The sequence below is a fragment of the Prionailurus viverrinus genome, chromosome C1 (genome assembly GCF_022837055.1).
Source record: "Prionailurus viverrinus isolate Anna chromosome C1, UM_Priviv_1.0, whole genome shotgun sequence".
Lineage (NCBI taxonomy): Eukaryota > Metazoa > Chordata > Mammalia > Carnivora > Felidae > Prionailurus > Prionailurus viverrinus.
This window is the reverse complement of record NC_062568.1, coordinates 177,463,262-177,484,998: the sequence shown is the minus strand read 5'-3', so window position 1 is coordinate 177,484,998 and position 21,737 is coordinate 177,463,262. Positions and strand designations below refer to the sequence as shown.

Sequence of the window (21,737 nt, the reverse complement as noted above, 5' to 3'; positions counted from 1 at the left end):
CCTCCCGGCCCGAAGCGCCGCGGCCGCCGGGCGGGGAAGGGGCGGGGAAAGGGGACCCCCTCCCAGTGCACAGACGCACGCCCGCCTTTCCGGGAAGTCCGAATCTTGCTCCCAGCTTCCCGCTGGGCAAAGGACGGACTGAGCAGCTGGCCCTGGCCGAGTCCCCTTGGACTTCTGCCACAGAGGCAGCCTCCGCTTCCTCAACTGTAAAATGGGGACAGGCCCAGCTTCTGGAGCAGAAACAAGGGGCTGCTAGGTAATGGTGGTTTCCTGTCTGTGTTCCACTTGTCCCTGAGCTCAATCAGGATCGGGTCTGCCCTATCCGCTCTCATACCCTCGGTTCCTGGCATGGTGCCTGGCACATAGCTGGCACTTAATTAATGCCCATTTGCTGAGTGAATAAATGCTTTGGTAAACACAAGCTGAGTCCCTCACCCAGCACTGAAAGGACAATGCTTAGATGACAGGCTTACCCCCCCCCCCCCCCCCCACCGGCGACCATGCCTGGGAGCTTTGCTCAGGCTGGGCAGATTCTCCTCACTCCTCAAAGTCACCCCATTTCCCCCACAAGACCTTTGTTCCAGCTCTTCCCAGTTTGAAATATCTTCTTTACCTCCTTTCTTCCAACCAAATCCAAACCTTTAAGACCTGATCTGCTCTCTCTACTTTTCAGCTCAGGTTCCTCCCCTGAGGGCAGACAGATATCCCATACCACGACTTGGGCGGACTTGGGCCGTGGTTCCCAGGCCCAGAGACCAGTTGGCTGACTCTCCTGGGATGGAAGGGAAGGTTGGAGGCCTTCTAGGGTGGGAGGGCCAAGGCAGAGATACGGGCTACAGAAGTCACTCTGGAGGGGTGCAGAAGATGAGCAGGTGTGGGGTAGGGGGAGCTGGCAGCAGGAGGTAGGCATTTAGCATTGCACAGATCACTGGGTTCCTCTTGTGTCTGGATCTTCTGCTTGCTTGATGGCATGAGAACAGACTGGATCCTTAAGAATCCCAGCTCCTAGAACTGAGGATTCATTCTTTTGTTAAGCACTTATTTTTGCCCAGTCTAAAGTTCTTTTTTTTTTTTTATATGATGTCTGAGTCTTCACTCTTCCCCAAATCCCCTATAAGCAAACAATCACATGCTCTAGCGTATGCAGAAGGAATTCTAATCTAGTCCTTCATTTGTTTGATATCCTAATCAATACCTTTACTGAGCACGACTGTGCACTGAGAGCCTGGGATCAGGTGAGGAAGCTGACCCAGTGGCTGACCTCAGGTGCTTACAAGTCAGCAGTAGGTCCAACACTCAGAGCTAATACAAGGCCAGAGCTCAGTCATCCAGAAGTGAGAACACGGTTATGGACTGATGACAAGCTCTTTGTAAGAGCGGGGTTATCTGCAGGAAGCACATGGAACACTCAAATTGGGCACTTTAAGGACAGTTTAAAGGAGGCACTATTTAGAGGTGTAGTTAATGTGTAGGGAAACCACAGGGATGGCATATCACTGAAGGGCTAGCAAGAGCAGCCCTTTGCTATCTACCCTAGGCTGAAGCTGTCACCCCCAAGCTGCAGGGGTGCTAGGAGGGAGTGGTAAAAGTGGGAACTATGAGGAGGGGGCTACTGACTGAAGCTGTGGCCTAAGCTCGATGGACATACCCAGCTCAGAGCAATCATAGTGCAAAGGTCTGGGGGAAAATCCTACCCAAAGCCTGGACAAGGGAACCTCTATACAGCCCATTGAGATGGGCCTTCCAGGGCCTAAAGCTGGAGGGAGGAGGATGCAGAGTGTGGCTGGAGAGGCAATAGAAGTTAAATGCTTGGCACATGGGCCCAGGGACTGTGACTCCACAAAGGAAATAGAAACCGCTTGTGCTTTCCTTATCATTCAGTTCTAAATATTTTGAAATTTCATTGTCATTTCCTCTTTAACTCATGGATGATTTAGAAGTACGATTTTAGTTTCTCAGCCTATGGGAGGTTTATATTTTTCTTGTTGACTTCTAATTATATTGCATTGTGGTTGGAGATCATGGTCTGTAAGATTCTTTGGAATGTGATGTGACTCCCTCTGTGGTTTTCTACATGGTTATTTGTTGTACCTCTGAGCTGAGTTTTATAGGATGGGCAGGAGTTTGCCTGGTAAAGAGTGAAAAGCACAGAATCTTATGTTGTGGGAAATATAAATGATCCATTCTGAAGGAACTTCAAAAGTTCCCAGCTCATCCACAGGGCTCTCTGGCATCTACCTCAATACAAGCTGACAGGCTGTCAGGTGGAAGGGTTGGGAGAAGCCAGAGATAACCTAGGTTCCTCAAACACCTGTATCTCCTTCTTATGGCTCTCAGTCTGGGCTAGAGAGACTGTGTTCTTCCAGACCCAGACCTTGGAGAACAAGGTCGAGGCTTTACACACATTAGCTGTGTGACCTTGGGTTGCTCCTACCGTCTCTGATGGCATGTTGTAACCCTATGGGACAGACACTGGTCCATCCCACTGTGTCCTGAGTGTTTGTGGCTCAAATAAGGCCCTGTCTCTGAAGCTTGGTGGGAGCCATCAAGGACCTAGTTGAGGCTGTACCCTCTTCTACTGCACAGCCTGGGCACACGACTCCTCTATGAGAGCTCCAAGTGGCAGCCATGTTGTGTCCAGACCTGGGTACCTGCTGTGTATCTGTGGAAGTCTCTGCTCCTCTGTGTGTGTGTCTGGAAAAGTCTACTTCCCCATTTGTGCCCCCATTTGTGCCACCCACACCATTTCAAATCCCTTATCAGGACCAACTTCCTGCTCCTGCCTGCCCCCCCTCCCCATAGGCCTGTGGGCCTGTACCCAGTGACTCTGCTGATACAGAGTGACCTTTCCCTGGGGACTCCACAGCCCCTCCTATAGAAAGCACCCCCTCATTTCCACACTCCCCCCAGAATGGGTGATGGTACTCTCCAGCTCTCCCCACCAGGTATCTGGCCTATAGCCAGATGGGGCCCACCTTCCCCTCATTCTCCAAAGGAAAAATTTCTATTTCAGCTTCTGCCCCTCCCTGCCCAGAAGGCAGGCTCTGTCATCCTGAGTCGTCCATCCTGGCACTTGGAGAAAAAAGTGAAAGATACTGTCATGGCAGTTAAGAGGAATTGAGCTTAGATTTCCTTTAGCTTGAGGAAGACAAGGTTCAAGGGAATGTGACAGGGGAAGACAAGGTAGAAAAGGATTTACATTAAAATTCTGTGTGACTTTGGACAATGCATTTATTCTTTCTGAGTCGATTTCCCCTTCTGTAAAATAGAAACAGCAAAACAAGAGCTGCGAGGGTCAGATGCAATAATCTTTGTAAACTGCAGAAAGCCAGTCTTTTGGGGCGGGGGGTGCTGCCTTCAAGCATCCGGCAGGCTTTTGTGTAGAAGAGGGTTTGCGCTTGTCCTTGTGGTCCTGGAATGCAGGGGCAGAGACCCAGGCAGTATGAAACACCCAGAACTGTCCGGTCACACAGCCTGGTTGTGCTCCAAGGTGCTCCTCCCTCCAGGCTCCCCACCCACCCTTGGAGTGAGAGGTATAGTTGTGTGCATATGGGCCTTAGGACAATTTCACAACCCTCTGACCTGACCCCCAACTTGGCCCTGGTGGGCATTGCCCCCTCCCCTAGGTGCATACCCTCCAACCACTTGGGTTAGTTCCCAGTTAGTTCCCAGGGGAGGTGATAGTATATATATATATATATATATATATATATATATATGTGTGTGTGTGTGTGTGTGTGTGTGTGTGTGTGTGTGTTGGGCCGGGGCAGGGGCAGGTTCACCAGTGTCCCAGGCTCAGCCTTCCATAGAGCTTACTACAAAGCCTGCATAGGAAGTTCTGTCCCACTCTACTCATGATAGATCAGTGGTTGCCAGGAGTTAGAGGTGGGGAGGAGAGTGTAACTATAAAGACATAGCATATGGGACTTTCTCTGGGTCACAGGTCTGTGTCTTGATTGTGGTTCCACAAACCTATGCATGTTATAAAATTTCACAGAACTATATACAAAAGAAAAAAATGAAAAATGAGTGCATTTGGGGATGTCTGGGTGTCTCAGTCAGTTAAGTGTCTGACTCTTGATATTGGCTTCAGGTTATGACCTCACAGTTCATGAGTTCGAGCCCTGCATCCGGCTCTGCATGGGCTCTATGCTCTTATGCCTCTGCTTAAGATTCTGTCTTTCCCTCTGCCCCTCCTCTCTCTCAAAAAAAGAAAAAAAAAAGAAAAAAGAAAGAAAAGAAAAATGAGTATATTTGGTGAAATCCAAATAAAGTTTGTAGTTTTAAATGTCAGTTTCCTGGTTGTGATCATTACTATATGCACTGAGGGAAGCTGGGGAAAGGGTACACAGGAGCTCTGTGTCATTTTTGCAACTTCCATGTGAGTCCAAGATTATTAAAAAAATATTTTTTTAAACACTGACTAAAAGACATATCAGTTGCGAGTTGTGGATCTTTGGATCATGATTTGAACAAATCAACTGTAAAAATATTTATGAAATAATTAGGAAATTTGAATGACTGTACTTTTGATAATATTAAGGAATTATTGTTATTTTAGGATTTTTTTGGTAAGTACTTGTCTTTTAGAAATATAAACAAAAGAATGTAAGGATGAAACAATCTGATGTCTAGGATTTGGAGGGAAAGTAGGTGAGGGTAGATATGAAACCAGATTGTCATGTGTTAAAAATTTTTTATGCTGAGTCATAGGGACTTGGGGTTTGTTATACTATTGGCTCTACTTTTGTATACATTTTAATATTTCAACAGTAAGTTGAAAATTATTAATGGCAATATATTTAAAAAAATTTTTTTTTAATTTTAGAGAGAGAAAGAGAGTGCATGAGTCAGGGGATAGGAGCAGAGGGAGAGAGAGAGACTCTTAAGCAGGCTCTATGCCCAGCATGCAGCCTGATGCTGGGCTCCATCCCACAACCTTGGGATCATGACCTGAGCCAACATAGTCAGACGCTCAACTACTCAACTGAATGAGCCAGCCAGGCACCCCAAAACTTATAAACAGTAATAGGTAAACTTATTAACAATTAAATTACACAATAATTATTACTTATTTAAATAATAAGTATTTACTTATTAACAATAATTGACTAAACTTATTAACAATAAGTTTTAAAAAGGAACCACACAAGGGCAGATTTCTAGGCCTCTCTCATAGAGATTCTGTTTCCGTATCTCTGGGGTGGGTCCAGGAATCTGCTATTTAGCAAGCTACCCAGGGATATTTATTCAGAAGACTAAGGTTTGAGAACCTGTGCTACAGATTGAATACTTATATCACCCCATCAAATTCATATGTTGAAACCTAATCACCAGTGTGATGGTATTTGGAGGTGGGGCCTTTGGGAGGTGAGGATGATATGAGGGTAGAGTCCCTCAGGAATGAGATTAGTGTCCTTGCAAAAGAGACCCCAGAGAATACCCTTGCCTCTTCTCCCATGTGAGGACACAGCAAAAAGATGGCCATCTGTGATCCAGGAAGCAGGTCCTCACAAGACTCTGAAGCTGTGAATGCCTTGACTTTGGGCTTCCCAGCCTTCAGAACTGTGAAAAATAACTTTCTGTTGTTTTTAAGCCAACCAGTCTATGGCATTCTGTTACAGCAGCCTGGACAGACTAAGACAACCGCTTCCTGTTCCCTGTTTTACTTGTGGGGCAGAGTCAAGCTGGAGGCCCTCCCAGAGGGCCGGGGTGCTGTCTTCTAGTAATGATAGTAGTAAATTAGTGTAAACATCTTACAGAGACAGCATGGTGGAGTGAAAACAGTATACCCACTGCATTCATTTGTTCATTTATTCATTCATTCCATAGTATTTACTGAGGACTCATTGGATGTCAGGCACTGCATTTGGCAGATACGCTGTATTTGCCCTTGCTTTGTGGGTGCTGACAAAAGCCTCAGTCTTGTGAGGATTTTCTACCCGGTCCAGGTGTCCCATTTCACAGCTCATAAAACTGAGGCTACACTAAGGTGCCTGGCTGGTTCAGTCAGTAGTGCATGGGACTCTTGATTTCCGGTGTGTGAGTTCAAGCCTTACTCTGGGCACGGAGCTTACTTAAAACAAAAAGGAAAACAAAAACCTGAGGCTACAGAAGATCATTACATGCAACCGAAAGAGATCTGCTCTTAAAGGGGAAAGTCCTTGACTATCATCACTTGGTCTAACTTCCTTAGAGTAAATGGGAAACATGAGGCACAGGGAGTGAAGGGGATGGGCCCAAAGATAAATAATGACAAAAAAGCCATTCAGTGAGCTTTTTATATACCTGTGCTTGAGATGCATTTTCTCATTTCTTCCTCTCATCAACCCTGGGAGGGAGAGAGGTTTGTCTTTCTAGGGCTGTGAATTGTCCTTCCCTCCAGAGGGAGAGAAGAAGGAGTGGGCAAGAGAGAAAGAGGTTATGCTCAGGGGGAAGAAGGCAGTGGGCACGTTAGGATGACACACCATGCTCTGCTCTACAGCTCTCTCTGGGAGGACCACTAGGTCCCGTCTTAGCTTCATTTCCTGGAGGTGGGAAAACTGCTCCTCCCAGCCAGAAAGCAGCTGTTCAGGCAGTGGGTGGGGCCCTGCTTCTAGGACTCACACTGCACCCTGTGGAGTCTGAATTCCACAGCAAGTACAGCCCGTGACTTCCACAGTTGTTACCCAGCTCCCCACGGGGCTGCATTTAGGGTTTTTTTCAAGAAACAGCTTAAGGAGTGCAGCTTTGCCCCAGGCTAAGGGAGATAAGAGTTCGCTCTCCTCTTCCAGGGAGTCTTCTTTCATCACACCAGCTGCCTGGAACCAATCCTCCTCACGGGGGAGCCCTCGGCACAGAAAGTTCTTAGTGCTTTGCAGAAAGTTCTCAGGACTTCCTGGTGAAGCCCAGGAGATTGTCTTCCCCTTTGGACAGTAAACCCTGAAAAGTGGGCTGTTCCTTATGTTACTCTCTCCTTGGAACCCTGTAGCAACAACTGAAAGTTGTAAGGAACTTTTTGGTTTACAAAGTGCTTTCACCTCTCTGGTCATTTTTGAGTCCTGTGACAAACCTGGGAGGCAAGCAATGGCTCCAAAAGGTTTTCGAAATGACTTGGCCAAGAGCCACAGCCTGAAAATGGTGGAGCTGGGACCCAGCCTCCTAACTCCAGTCATGGGTCTACCCCCTGTCCCACACATGAGTGTTTAGCACATGTACTGTTTAAGAGCTACCTCATATGACCCGCTGGTAAATCAGGGAGAAAACCAATTGGCTTGGAAGGGAGCTAGACACTTTTCTAAAAACGGTCTCCTGGGAAAGTAGATGATAGCACAGACATTTGTGCCTGGATCCATGTTAGAGTATTAACAGCATTAAGTTCGCCCACCATCCTCAGTAACCTTGACTGAAACCTTAGATTTCTCACTCACTCTTTTGAGACCCTTGCAAAATCTGCCAGCACAGATCATATTCCACACATTCTACAGATATAGCACCCAGGAGAGAAAGTCATTAAGGTGAGCTGCAGGTAGAAGGCGAGAAAAGAGAAAGACACAAAAAGGAGACAAGATAGAGAGAGAAGGGGTTCAGGAAAAGAAGGCCATCTGAGGGTCACTTGAGTGGAGGGTCTCTGCCTCTGGGAAGCAGGTATATGGTAGACCACCACTGAGATACCCAGAGCTTCCGTGACCTTGAAAGCAATTCCCTCTCCACAGGGGTGCCCAGAGGACACAGTGCAGGCTGCTGGCTCTGAGACAAACTGAGAAGGGCGAGAAAGTTCCAGCCAATCAATCCCAGCTCCAATGGGGTGTGAGTCTCCCAGCAAGCTCTGTAGCTGAGTTCTCATCCATCCCCCATGCCTGCCCAGCTACCATACATCATCCCCCTCTGCTCCCTCACCACAGGCAAGAGCAAATATGCACAGGATGGATAGAGAGCTTCAGCCTACACAGGCAACACACAATTCTCTGTGCAGCTGCAGGGTCCAGGCACAGATAATCCAGTGCAACAGATAATCCAGTATTTGGCTCCAGGGGTCACAAGCTGGGGAAATCTCAGCTCTCAAATCATACAAGGAAGCCATCTGGACTCCAAGAGTCTGGGAAGGCCTCTGTTTCCTCTGTTGTCCTTCAAAGTCCTTACCTGGGACTTGCTAGGAATAGCCAGTCTCACCCCAGGTGAGACTCTTCCAAGGAGAGAGTAACATAAGGAACAGAAACTCTCTTCCAAGGAGAGAGTAACATAAGGAACAGAAATCTTTCCTAGAAGCAGACAATAAGCCCAACCATTGTTTTTCAGATAGTTACAGTTGGGTTGCCTGGCACTAAGGTGCAGAGAAAATTTGCTACAAAGAGATAGAAGGAATGTTGCTACCAACACCCTGTGTGACATTGGGAAAGTCATGTTGCCTGGCCTGGGGCCCTTTCTTTCAGGTGTATAATCACTACTTTATTGCAGGGGTTCCCAAACCAGGCTGAACTGTAAACTTACCTGGAGATTTATTTTCTAAATAGTTTCCCAGGCCTCACCTCAGACCAAAAGAATCCATATTTTAGTGGTGGAGCCCAAGAATCAACATCTTTGACAAGTTCTTTAGGTGTTTTTGATGCCCAACCAGGTGGGAAAATTATACGCTTTAGGCCTCTTAAAGCTGTCAAACTGTTCAATCTAATGAGCTAAGTAAGCAGAGTTCTATAATCTGGAAGAATTTGGTCTCCGATAAGCCATCTACAAATAATCAGGCAGGCCCCACACCTTGGCCTGAAACTCCAAGTGTCAACTGACTCCTGACCCAGATGTCAGCTCCTAGGTGCTGGATTTATTTGCCTGCCCCTACCACTCTCTCCCCTGTCCTAGATATGGGCACTGATCATCAGGACAGATAAATAGTGCTCATTCCAACCTGTATACTCTGGTCTGGGCTTAACCCAGCCTTCCCCTCCTGGTTCCTATCAGCCAGTTTGTGAATCCAGCCTTGAGAGCCCCAAATTCCTACTGCCATGCTCTCTGACCTGATAACTATTGCTCAAGTCTCTTTATATTCATAGAAAAGAATTTCTTGAAATGAAAACATAGTGCAGGAAAAATAGCACAATAGAAACTTGTGTTTAGAAGTAGGTCCATATTTGGGGGCGCCTGGGTGGCGCAGTCAGTTAAGCGTCCGACTTCAGCCAGGTCACGATCTCGCGGTCGGTGAGTTTGAGTCCCGCGTCAGGCTCTGGGCTGATGGCTCAGAGCCTGGAGCCTGCTTCCGATTCTGTGTCTCCCTCTCTCTCTGCCCCTCCCCCGTTCATGCTCTGTCTTTGTCCCAAAAATTTAAAAAAAAAAAAAAAAAAAAAGTAGGTCCATATTCTAGAAGTAGATCTGTGTTCTAAAAGTGGAAGATCCCACCTCCTCCATGTGGAGATGTCTGCCTTGAAAAAACGAAGTATTTAATCTAGCAGCTATGATTTTGCTGCACTTTTATTATGTGTGAAGCATAGAGCTAAACACTTTACATATGCTATATCATTTAATCCTTTTCTTTTGAGATAAGACTTTTTTTTTTTTTAATTTACAGATGAGAATACAAAGACTCAGAGAAGTTGGGTAACTTGTCCAAAGGCAGACCTGGGATTCTAATTTACACCTAATTCTTAACATCTATGATGCTGTCTCCCCAGTATCCTCATTTGTAAAATGGGAGTAACATTGTCTTCATGGTCTTGTTGAAAGAGATCAAATGGAAGAAACTTAAGTAATGGAAGCAAACATCTCAGAGTCTCCTGGGAGCCATGTACCAAGAGAGGTTCAGCAAAACACCTCTCTGCTCTCTTCCTTTCCCTGAAAAATATTAGATCTGTCAGCTACTTCTACCAGAACAGAGGAAGGCCAAATTGGGAGAATAAATGTGGGTTGAAGAAATAAGAATGTAAGGTGGGGATTCATGCCAAATCATAAATGTAGGCATAATAGCAACACTAGCAAAAGTAATCTGGGGATCATAGTGGATCCCAAGACTCCAAATGATGTAGCAGTGATGTTTCAAACCAAGGCAAGGGTTTTTTTTTGGGGGGGGGGGCAGTGGTTAAATGAAATGCTTGAGGGGGTACCACTTATCTCTGATAACTGCCATGGCAGATGTAGAAGACTGAGGAAAAGTGAGTATCACATCTGTTGAGAGGGAGACAGCTTCTGGGCAAGAGTCAAGGTTCAAGTCAAGATGTGATGGGAACACTGTGATGGAAACCAGCCAGGTGACATGAAATCAGGATACGTGTAGAAGCCTCGAAGTCAAGAGTTCCAGGTAGGAAGAGCCATGTTTGACAGCTGATTGTGGGGAGATAGTCGAGGGTGGGAGTGGGGATGTGAGTGAGAAAAGGGCAAGGTGGAGGGGTTACTAAGGTGACCTCAGTGAGTGGCAGTGTGAGGAGATGACTGCCAGGTGGGCCATGACAACTCCTGAAGGACTGTCACCCTATATCCACTCTGGTCATCCCAGTAGGTGACCTTAGGCTCAGCTCCAGGCCCCAGTGGTGAGGCAGTCTTTCCATAAGCAGGGGCTAGGGTTTTCAGTCATCTCAGGAAAGACAGAAGGCAGCTTAATCTGCAGCAGAGGCTGCCAGGCAACTTGAGAGCTGTTGTCATACCCCAGCAGGAGAGGCTGTGAGGTAGAAAAGTGAACAGAGTTTGCTGGGAGGCTCCGCTATGGTGGGCAGAAAGAAGCCCAGCAAGATGACAGGAGTGAGGGGTGGCTAGGTCTCAGTGCTGGTTGGGGAAGAACTTACCATCACTCAGAGCTGTTTCAGCAGGGCTCACGTCAGCTAGCAGGGTGGACAGCTCCCAGACCCTGGAAGTTTTCAAACAGTTGCCCAGTGGCTAGGAGATGCTGTAGAGAGTTGCCGTCATGGCGGGAGGTTAAACTAGACCACGGTTTTTCAGCCTTTCTTGGGAACTGTTTCTTCAAATGACAGCTTAGGCGAAGTCCAGTAAATACAACACTGCTTCTCAGGTTGAGTTTGGGGTAAGGACCAGGCTCCCAGGATTCCCACCTCTAAGGAACCGTTGGCATTTCCTGAAGCACAGTTGAAAACTAGCAACTGGACAGTCTCTAAGATCCTCTCTCTTTCTCTCACTCTCTCTCATCTGTCTACCAATTATCTATCTATCTTAGGCTCCATGCCCAGCCTGAAGGCCAATGCAGGGCTTGAACTCACAACCCTGAGATCAAGACCTGAACTGAGAGCATGAGGCAGATGCTTAACCAACTGAGTCACCAAGGTGCCCCTCTAAGATCCTTTTAATTAATTTCTTTTCTTTTTTTTATTTTGAGAGAGAGAGGGAGAGGCAGAATCCCAAGCAGACTCCATGCTCTCAGTCCAGAGCCTGATGTGGGGCTTGATCCCACAAACCTTGAAATCATGACCTGAGCCAATATCAAAAGTCACATGCTTAACTGAATGAGCCATCCTGGCACCCCTAAGATCCTTTTATTTATTTATTTTTATGTTTGAGAGAGAGAGAGAGTGAGCAGGGGAGGGGCAGAGAGAGAGGGGAGAGGGAATCCCAAGCAGGCTCTGTGCTGTCAGCATAGAGCCCGACGTGGGACTCAATCCCACAAACCTAAGATCATGACCTGAGTGGAAACCAAATGTTGGGAGCTTAACTGACTGAGCCACCAAGGTACCCTGGCTAAGATTGTTTTTATTTTATTTTTTTATTTTTTATTTAAAAAAAAAATTTTTTAACGTTTATTTATTTTTGAGACAGAGAGAGACAGAGCATGAACAGGGGAGGGGCAGAGAGAGAGGGAGACACAGAATCTGAAACGGGCTCCAGGCTCTGAGCTGTCAGCACAGAGCCTGATGCGGGGCTCGAACTCACGGACCGCAAGATCATGACCTTAGCCGAAGTCGGACGTTTAACCGACCAAGCCACCCAGGCGCCCCTAAGATTGTTTTTAATGTTAAAATTTGGTAAGCCTTGGGGCGCCTGGGTGGCTCAGTCGGTTAAGCATCCAACTTCAGCTCAGGTCATGATCTCACACTCTGTGAGTTCAAGCCCCGCGTCGGGCTCTGTGCTGACAGCTCAGAGCCTGGAGCCTGCTTCAGATTCTGCGTCTCCCCCTCTCTCTGCCCCTCCCCTGCTCATGCTCTGTTTCTCTCTGTCTCAAAAATAAATAAAAACATTAAAAATAAATAAATAAAATTTGGTAAGCCAAGACAGGAGCTTGAACATGCTGTGCTGGTACCTTAAAATAATTGTCTTGCTCCAAAAGTTTGGACATTGTCTCTCAGTTCTTCCTGCTTACATACCCTGAAGCTGGTTGCCTCTTCTGATGGCCCCATGGTTTTGTTTTCTATGTGCAGCCTCCATAATAAGAGCAAGCAAAATGCCCGCTGCCTGGGGCTGGGACATTATCACAGTGTGTTTGCCGGGGCTAGATCTCATTGTGCAAGGGATGTTTATAGACACAGGTGGTCTGAGCTGAGCAGTCATCCAAGAGGAATTTATTCAACATTCGCTGGGTATTTTCTCTCTCTGTGCTAGGCTTCATGGGAAGATAATATCCAATAAGATGTGATCCCTGTCTCCGAAAAGCATCCAGTCTATGGGAGAGACAGCCTTGTAAATGTGGAGCACAAAATGCCGGGGAGTCACAGAGGAGCACGTGATGGGCAGCAGGGAGTGGGGCAGATGTCAGGGAAAGCTCTGGATGCTTAAGTGGAGTTTTGAAAGACATAGACGAATTAACTTGATGAAGGGGAAATGAGCAGTTGAGGCAGGCAAAAGTATCTAAAAAGACCAGAACAGTGGTAAGAAGAGCACAGTGTATTCAAGGAACTGCTGGTCATCCAGAATGTCTGGAGCTAAGGCAGTGGGTGGGGGTCTAGCACAAGATGAGCCTGGAGAAGTTGACCAGATCCTGAAGCTCCTGTGTCCTGTGAGCTGATCCAAAGGGCCTTGGTTCTGAAAGCTCTAGGGAGCCCGGGAGGATTCATAATGCTTCAAACCAATTTTTCTTGCAGCCCTTCTAGTTCCTGAGGTCCAGAGAGTTCAGAGGTAGCCCTGTGAATGTGAGGGATATGAGCCTGCTCAGTGGACGTTACCAACAACACCATTAAGTCTGGGGCCTGGACAGTCACTTTCTATTTCTGGCTTGGCTCCTGATGCAGACAATGACCTTTAAGCCACCTCTTCCCTTTCTGTGCCCTGAGCCTCTCCTTCGGCAGAACAGGGACAAAAATGCTGCCACCACCGTGCCACATTAGAATTGCCAAGACCAGAGTGTTCCATGCAGCACAAAGCAAGTTCTCCTTAGAACACGAAGCCTTTTGAAATAAAGTTTGGAGAAATCAGAAATGTTTAACGCATGCATTTTGTTCTTTAGTTGACAGCAGGAAGATTGGCATACCTGTGTCTCAGAGCAAGGGCTGATTCAAGAGCCACCCATGACTTCTCAGGGCCTGAGCTGGCTGCTGGAGCTGGGGTTAGGGGTAACTGGGAGGCTGCCATCTTATCTGAGCTGGAAGTAGGGGAGGACAGGGTTGGTGTAGAGGGCAGCAGAGCATCTCACCAACTAGCAGGTTCCTGCTGTCCTCACAGGGTTGTGAGGATTGAGATAATCCATGCAAAGGGCTTACACAGCGCCTGGCACGTGGTGAGCCTCCAGTCATCTATGCTAGTGGTTACTGCTAACGTGTATATATTGTGAGGTCAGCTCTGAACTCATTGGGCCTCTCTGTATGGAGCACATATTCTTTGAGACCTCGATATCGTCTACCTCTTATTCTCTATTACAAGCCTAAGTGCTTCATGGTGGGTGCCATGATCTGGCAAGATGTGCATCCCCACAGTACCCAGCAGTGTTCTTTAGCCTTCCTTGCCCCTCTTCTGAGATGGCACTGGCCTTATAGTTGTTCATGTCAGTGTCTCACTTGCTGAACTGTGAGCTCCTCAAGGGAATGAACCTATATACTGCACCCAGAAGCACTCATGCTTAGCTTGACCCTGCTTCAAGTCCTCAGCACTTGCTGTTCTCTCTACCTGGGACTTATCCTCAACTCATGTATCAGCTACCACCTCTGCTGAGTGGGCTCTCCTGACCACTAAGTTACTGCCTCCATTCCACATTCTAGCACACTATTTTTTTTTTTTTAATTTTCATAGCACTACCAGTATTTGAAATAATCTTACTGGTTTATTCATTTGTCTTCTCCACAAGGAGATAAGCTCCATGAAAACAGGGGCCTTATTTATCTTGTCTGTTGTATTCCCCAGTTTTCCTAGAACTGTGCTTGGCATACAACAGGTGCTCAAAAAATATTAACGGATGCTGAATCAATGCTAAATCAAATGACTGGGGGTGGGCATTTATACCTCTCCTCCAAGACTGAATAAGGTCAGGGTTGTAGAGACTACAAAAAACAGAACATGTGGTTCCTGCTTCCAAACTGGTTGAAGAAAGAAGCAGAAGAACTAAGACCAGGTGCCAGATGTGAAGCACAATGGCAGAGGGAAAAGAGACTCAGGCTGCGGCCAGAACACAGCTTGAGGGCAGGGACCATCCTACTCATCTTCCTACATGGCGGTTGGAGTAAGCGCTCTGTGAGTGCCTGCTGAATTGTCCTGGGCAGACAGCCCACTGTGGTAATGCCAGCGGACTGGTGAGATACAGACACTGTGTAGAAGCTGGCCTCTTGGTTTGCAGATATTACTACTCAGTAAGTTCCAATCCGTGGATGTGGAGAGATTCACTTAAATTCAGAGTATTTAAATATAGGTACACATACAAGATCATGTTTTGGCTAAAATCCATGTTATTTATTTATTCAACAAACAACTCAGTATCATCTATGTTCCAGGCCATGTCCTTGGCACTGGGAATGGAAATAAACTCTGGCCCTCAAGGAGCTCACAGTCTAGTGGGGAAAAAAAGATACATACATAAATAATTATACTTTAAAGTACAGAAAGGGAGACCACTATGGGAGGCAAGAGCAAAGGAACCAATCCTAAGGTTAATGTCCGTAGGAAAGAAAGATCTGGCTAATGGGAGGGTTTTTTTTTGTGAAGAACAGATAAGGCAATGGTTCTCAAAGTGTGACTGGTGAATTACCTACATCCCAATCATCTGGAGCACATCTTAAATGCAGATTCCCAGCACCTTCTGAAAAGATTATGATTCAGTAGGGTGGGGGACCTGAGAATCTGCATTTTAAAGTGCTCTAAGTAATTCTACTGCAACTTAAAGTTTGAGAACTTGTGAGATAGGTTTGCTCTTTACACCAGAATGAAGAATGATCTCCGCATCTGAAACACTGATTTGGTCTTTAATGACAGGAGGGGGAGTAGAAAAGAGTGGTATTGACATTTATGAAGCTCTACTGTAGTCTACGTGTAAGTCTGTTTAAATTCTCACAGTAATCCTACGAGGTAGATATTATTATGGTCCACATTTTACAGATGGAGAAATAGAATCAAAGGCTTTAGATAATTCGTTCAACATTACAGAGCTAATGAATCCCAACACGACATCTGAGCCCAGATTCACTTAACTCTAAAACTCGTCCACTTCCCGTAACACCATGTCGCACCAGGGTACAAATTTACTGACTGTCATAATTTTCTTTTGGTTCTTTGCCAGATCTTGCCAGGTAAGTTATAAAGAGCAGCCAGATGGCATTCTGACCATGTCCAATATAACTGTCCATGTATACATTCTTTGCTGGCAAGTGGGGATATAGAGCAAAGCTGGGAGGAACGAGCAGCCAATTAATTCTTATTTCTTCTCCCATCATCTTATTTCTTCTCACACTCTGGTGGAGGTGTTATAAAAATGTACTATGGCCAAGAAGTGGGTCCATCCAGAGGGAAAAGCACACATCGCTGGATACCCATGAAAACAACTCCAACCTGATGTCAAAAATTCCTGGGACTTGAAACATCCAGACTCAAGTTTCTCAAAAAATGAACTGTCAGAACAGAGGCAGACCCAGAATTTGCATTAGGAAAGAGCTCAACCTTTAGAGAAACTGTGAAAGGCTAGCAGCCTTTTCAGCTTAAATACACACGATCTCTTTCTACACACAGACTCAGAAGTACAACAAAACAGACACAGCTCAGAAAACAATGGAAAGACCAATCCCATCTCTAGAGCTTAGAGACAGGCCCAACCTATAAACAATCTTCCATAATAAAGAACATATACACACACAGTCTAAAACTCCTGGTTACATTCTCACTTACCAATTCAGTGTCACACAGGCAAACCGCAGGCAGGAGCGGCAAAGTTGGAGCACATCAGATCAGGAAAAGGAAAGGCATAATAAAGGGGGTCGATGACAATAGTGGGGGGGCTCTGGTGCCTCAGATTCAGAAGGCTGGTGTGTAACCACCACCCTCTTCTATCACTGAGCTGGGAGCCACAACAATGACACTACAAACCAAATGTGAGTTTTCAGCGCTGGAGAGCTCCTTTCTTGTATTTGGCGTTTCAAGCAACTGCTGAGTCCAAAGATAGGTTTTGATCAGTCCACTGATTCACACTGACACCAAGGACAGCACACAGGTTAGATTTCACTGTTTAGTGTAAAAAGACTGTAAACCAGACTTTATTTTATTGCTACATTTTCCCCACACCCAATCTGGGAACATTTGCTTCCACCTACTTTTTCATTTAATACTGGTATGGTTTAGAGTTGTTTAAAACAAACAAAGCAAAACATGCAAATCTGGATCAATCCTTTCCTTACAGAAGTGTTGATTTGTTGACACTGTACTGACTCCCCCCCTCCAAATACACAGCTTCTAGAGGAGGAGGTACCACAAACTATGGTTTAACAGTACGCAGGCACCATACTGGTGTATTTAACTACACCTGAAATCTACAAGACCCTCCAAACCAGCTACACTAAAGGCAACTCTGGGGACATCTACATTAAGTCTTAATCCTGATAGCAATATCTGGTTGTTCTAGATTCTAAACAGGATATTTGGGCTATGCCTTTGGTCAGCCAAGGGGCACACAGGAAGAGTATGCAAAGCCCACGTCTAACTACAGCAGGTCGTCAAGCTTATTACCCTGTCACAAGTTTATACATATGAGGAACTAATCATTTGGGAGCTGTACGGTGCATAGCACTATTACACTGTGGAACCTTAGCTCTCTCTGGTTATGACCTCAAACACTTAAAAAGGAAAGCTTAAATTCGCTGGCAGATAATTCTCAGAATGTCTGCTACCTTCATTCCTGAATATCAAGTAAAAGGGCTCACCTCCATGACTACTACTTGCAATAAGCACACAGGTCAACTCATTAGAGACTGCTCCTTATATCTGTTAAGCTCCAAAAGTTCAAGGGGGCAGGTGGGCTTTAGAAAACTATCCAGGGCTGAGCAGACGCTGTAAGCCAATCCTTACGGCTCTAAGTCTTATCCTGGTTCTGGGCACATTTCAGCTCTGTTCCAAGTCCACTTTGCTCCAATTCAGCGATGACAGACATATATTTGAATTCATTTGGTCTGAAGTTAAAGGTCTCCACTAACTCGTAGGTCTCCTTCCGGTCAGTGGCATAGAAGAGCTGAACTTGGTTGGCAATGCACTGTGCCTCAGCAACATTCTGTAAGGTAGAAAGAGTAATGAGGTCCTTCCCTGCACAGGGCCATAAAGCTCTATCTCTGAGTCCCGTGACAGGTGGAGGGGCCTTACCCAGGAGTCACTGCTTCCAGAAAGCTTCTCTGACTCCTTGACATCCAAGTCTTTGTTAGGTGCCCCTTGTCTGTGCACCCAAATTACACCATGCTGACCTCTACCATAGTATGTATCATATTAAATTGTATGTCCTTTTTTTCCCTCTTTTGCTTTTTTTGTGTCTTCCCTAGTATGAATTCCTCAAAGTATGTGCTTGTTCTACATTCCTGCACATGGTCATATCTGGTCAATGTTTGCTGAATAAAGTAACAAATATGTCAAAAATTTTCCTTTTCATTCAGTTCCTCAGTAACTGTTAGGTATATCTCAAGGGAGGGAAAAACAGCAATAGTTACCCACCTCCAAGAACCAGTTTGTGAGTCAGTACTAAGTTCTTGACTAACCAGACATACTCTTGAATAAACACTGTTACTGAAACCACCTCAGTCAGAAAACTAGTGCCAAAGTCAGCTGTGTGGTTCTACAGTTTGTCCACAAATTCTAAGACACTTTTTTCTTTGAGGGAGCCTAGTTTCCCTTTCCTTGAGTGTAGGCTGTACGTACTGACTTGCTTCTTCCAAATGGACCACGGTGAAATGAAGAATGACTTCTACTAAGTCACAGAAGACACTGCAGCTTGTGTCTTGCTATCCCTCTTGAATTGCTCTGGGGAAAGTCAGTTGCCAAAGTCATTAGGACATTTAAGTAGCCCTATGAAGAAGCCGATGTGGCAAGGAAATGAGGCTTCTTGCCAACAGCCATGCCACGGGGTTAGAAGTGGGTCGTTGAGCCCAATCAACCTTCTTTTCAGATGACTACAGCCTAAGTGAACATCCTGGCAACTTCATGAGAGACTCTATGCCCAGAGCCATCCAATTGTACTGCTCCTGAATTCCTGACCCACAGAAACTGTGAGGTAATAAATTTTTTTGTTTTAAGCCACTAAATTTTGGAATAATTTGCTATGCAAATCTACCAGCAAAGCTCCACGGAAGAGAAGGGTCCACCTTCTCTAAAGCTCAGCTGTGGGGAAATGGTACACTCACTCCATGTAACAGAGATAGGGTCAGGACACAAGCTACACTCTCAAAACCTTACAAAAGAACTACCTCAAACAACTATTACTTTTGCTTCCTATGCAATCCTCTAGTTCTAGCTGGTCAGAGGCACTTACTCATCATCACTGTGTTCATATGGCCAAAACCCAACTGCAAAAGATAGTGGGAAATTCCCACTAAAACTAACTGCCAAAAGTGTGCTATGTCTAGCTACAGAATGATGAAAATGGATTTATGAATACCATAGGTTGCTTTACCTCCATTCCCTCCCATGGGGCTTTCAGGTCATTTCTCACAGGCAGGGACTAATCTCTGAGACTGGATTTTCAATCAAAAGCCTTCTTCCAAAACTCTGGGTATTTCAAATTAATAGAATTTTAGAGCTGGAAGGAGCCTCAGAGATCACCCAGTCTTCATTTAATAGGCCAGGAAGTAAAAGAAGATGAGGTTCAGGGATGGGTCCAAGGTCATATGACTAGCAAATGGCAGAGCCAGGACCAGTCCTCTGGACTCCTAGACTGGTACTCCCTCTACTTCATCCTGATACAGTTTCTGGTGGGGCAAGATAATTAAGAATGGTCAAGACTGATAACTACTTCATCAATTTTACCTTTCCTCTACTCAAACATGCCTCAAGAGTAAACCATTTCTAGGGGCGCCTGGGTGGCGCAGTCGGTTAAGCGTCCGACTTCAGCCAGGTCACGATCTCGCAGTCCGTGAGTTCGAGCCCCACGTCAGGCTCTGGGCTGATGGCTCAGAGCCTGGAGCCTGTTTCCGATTCTGTGTCTCCCTCTCTCTCTGCCCCTCCCCCGTTCATGCTCTGTCTCTCTCTGTCCCAAAAAAAATAAATAAACATTGAAAAAAAAATTAAAAAAAAAAAAAAAAGAGTAAACCATTTCTAAAGCAAGTGCACTGCCATAATTGGAGGCAGATACCACTACTTTCTGGTCCTGTGAACTATAGGGACCTCCAATTATCAACTTTAATTCAAGGCTCAGAATAGTGGAGGTAAGGGTAGTTTTAGCTGTATTCATTTTAGAACAGTGCTGTCCACACTGCAGAGTGCTAGGGGCTCTGTGGAGGTGGCTCAGGTCCCTTTACCTGTGTCGGCTGTTATATCAGAGGTTTTACATAATAAGATTTTGTTTGGATAAAGGGTTCTAACCACTAGTATGGGAGACATGTGTATTTGTCTCTCACAGAGGGTTATGGAAAGCCCCCTCCCCCTGCCTTAGGTCTCAATATGAAGCAATAGTCTCCCTTTCTAGGACCAAAGAAGATAAATATATTCATTCCTATGTTGCTCAATAAGGAGGTATATTAAATAGACTGATTCTTCCCTTTCTTTCAATCTTCATAGATACTATCAACTTACCAAATCCTGTCCATTTTACTATCTACTTTTAGGGCCCCTCTCTCTCCATCACCCTTACTACTCTACTTCAGGTCTTCCCTATCTCTTGCTAACACTATTGCAACTGTCTTCTAAATGATCATACTGACTAGGCTAGAACTAAAATATATTTAGGAAGCAAATAATTAAGGTAAATGGCCTTGAAGTCCAACTCTTTATGGGTCACTCCCTGTTCAAAAACCTTTAATGACACTTTCATGTTCTCAGGATAAAGCCAAACCTCCTCTACACACAACCCACCAAATGTTCCTTTTAATATATGTTATATCAAAAATCATATATATATGTATAAAAAATATCATATATATATATATATGATACCAAACTGTAATACCTCCAGTCATTTTATGCCTCCAAGCATCATGTACTTTTGCTATTCCCTTTGTCTAGAACATTCTCCCTCACCTCCCTTTTTATCTGGCTAAATTCCTGCTCATCTTTGAGATTCAGCCCAGGGATCTAGGATCTCCTTCCTCCTCCTGGGCCAGGTAACAAACGCCCCCTGCATAAGCATCCCAGTACTCTACCCTAAGCACTGACTGCATTCCAATGAAATCATCTATTGACACAGAGGTGGAACCAAATAAGGTTTTCAAATATTCTACTAAATTTCGGCATTAAAGTTATCAGTTCTCAATTCTGTATGTTTCTCTTCATTTGCCTTACTGTTTTTGGAAGTACTATGCCAAAGTGCAAATTCATGAAAGAGCAGCAAGGGATCATATATTCATATTACATCTCTAGATTTCCCATCTCGGAGTCACAGGCTCTACAATAAACTCTAACATGTCTAGTTCTGTACTGCGAGTAAGAAACTCACAGTCACATTGATTTCTATGAGGCAAATGTATATTGTTTGGCATGCTGTCCAATATTATAAGGCCAGGAAGCAAATTTTAATCTTGATGAGGCCTGTGCTGCAGTTTGAGACCACCAGAGTGAGGTGGTAAAAATGCCAGAGCAGAAGGGCCTCCTGTGACCTCTAGAGTCCACACTTTCAATATGGTTAGATGCTGGGCTTTGCTAAAGTCCAGAAAAGAAAGTCTCTATGTTACTCCCTCCTTCCTGTGGTCAAATCTTAAACCTTGTCGTTAGCAGTAACTATATCCCCTCCAAATCTCAATTTGAAACATCCACAGTTGGTCTATATTTTCCTATCTTTTAAGCTCACTCCCACCTTCAAAAATATTTTAACTCCACCAGAACTCACAATTCTTATGGTCTCTAAACCTTCCTTACGTTTTCACTTCCCTCTTTAGCCAGCTTGCATTCCACAGTCAGTAATTATAATCATTCTTTTGCACTCACCTTTAACTTCCCGGTCTCTTATACTTCATTAGACCACTTGGCTGAACTATAACCCCAGATAAATCCAAATCTCAGCCCTCTCTCTGTGCCCGTACCCACACAGCCAGTCTCTCTTTCATTCTCCTAGACCACATGTTGACAAACACTTTCTGTAAAAGGACACATGGCTAGTATCTGAGGTTCTCCTGGCCCTACAGTCTCTGTTGCAACTACTTAACTCTGATGTGGACCTAAAGCAGCCATAGATAATATGTAAATAATAAGTATGGCTGTGTTCCAATAAAACTTTATTTATAGGCACTGAACCG

General features: G+C 45.3%; 1 protein-coding gene across 2 annotated transcripts in view; it reads right to left on the bottom strand.

The window, feature by feature from the left end:
• Positions 1-14,757: 14,757 nt before the first annotated feature.
• The window catches only part of ATPAF1 (ATP synthase mitochondrial F1 complex assembly factor 1), a 28,536-nt gene continuing 21,556 nt past the window's right edge, over positions 14,758-21,737 (bottom strand). For both annotated transcript variants that reach the window (XM_047872051.1, XM_047872050.1), the window contains one exon: positions 14,758-17,578. In XM_047872051.1, the coding sequence (XP_047728007.1) occupies positions 17,384-17,578 (195 nt within the window). In that variant the 3' untranslated portion in view covers positions 14,758-17,383. The remainder of the gene's footprint in view (positions 17,579-21,737) is intronic.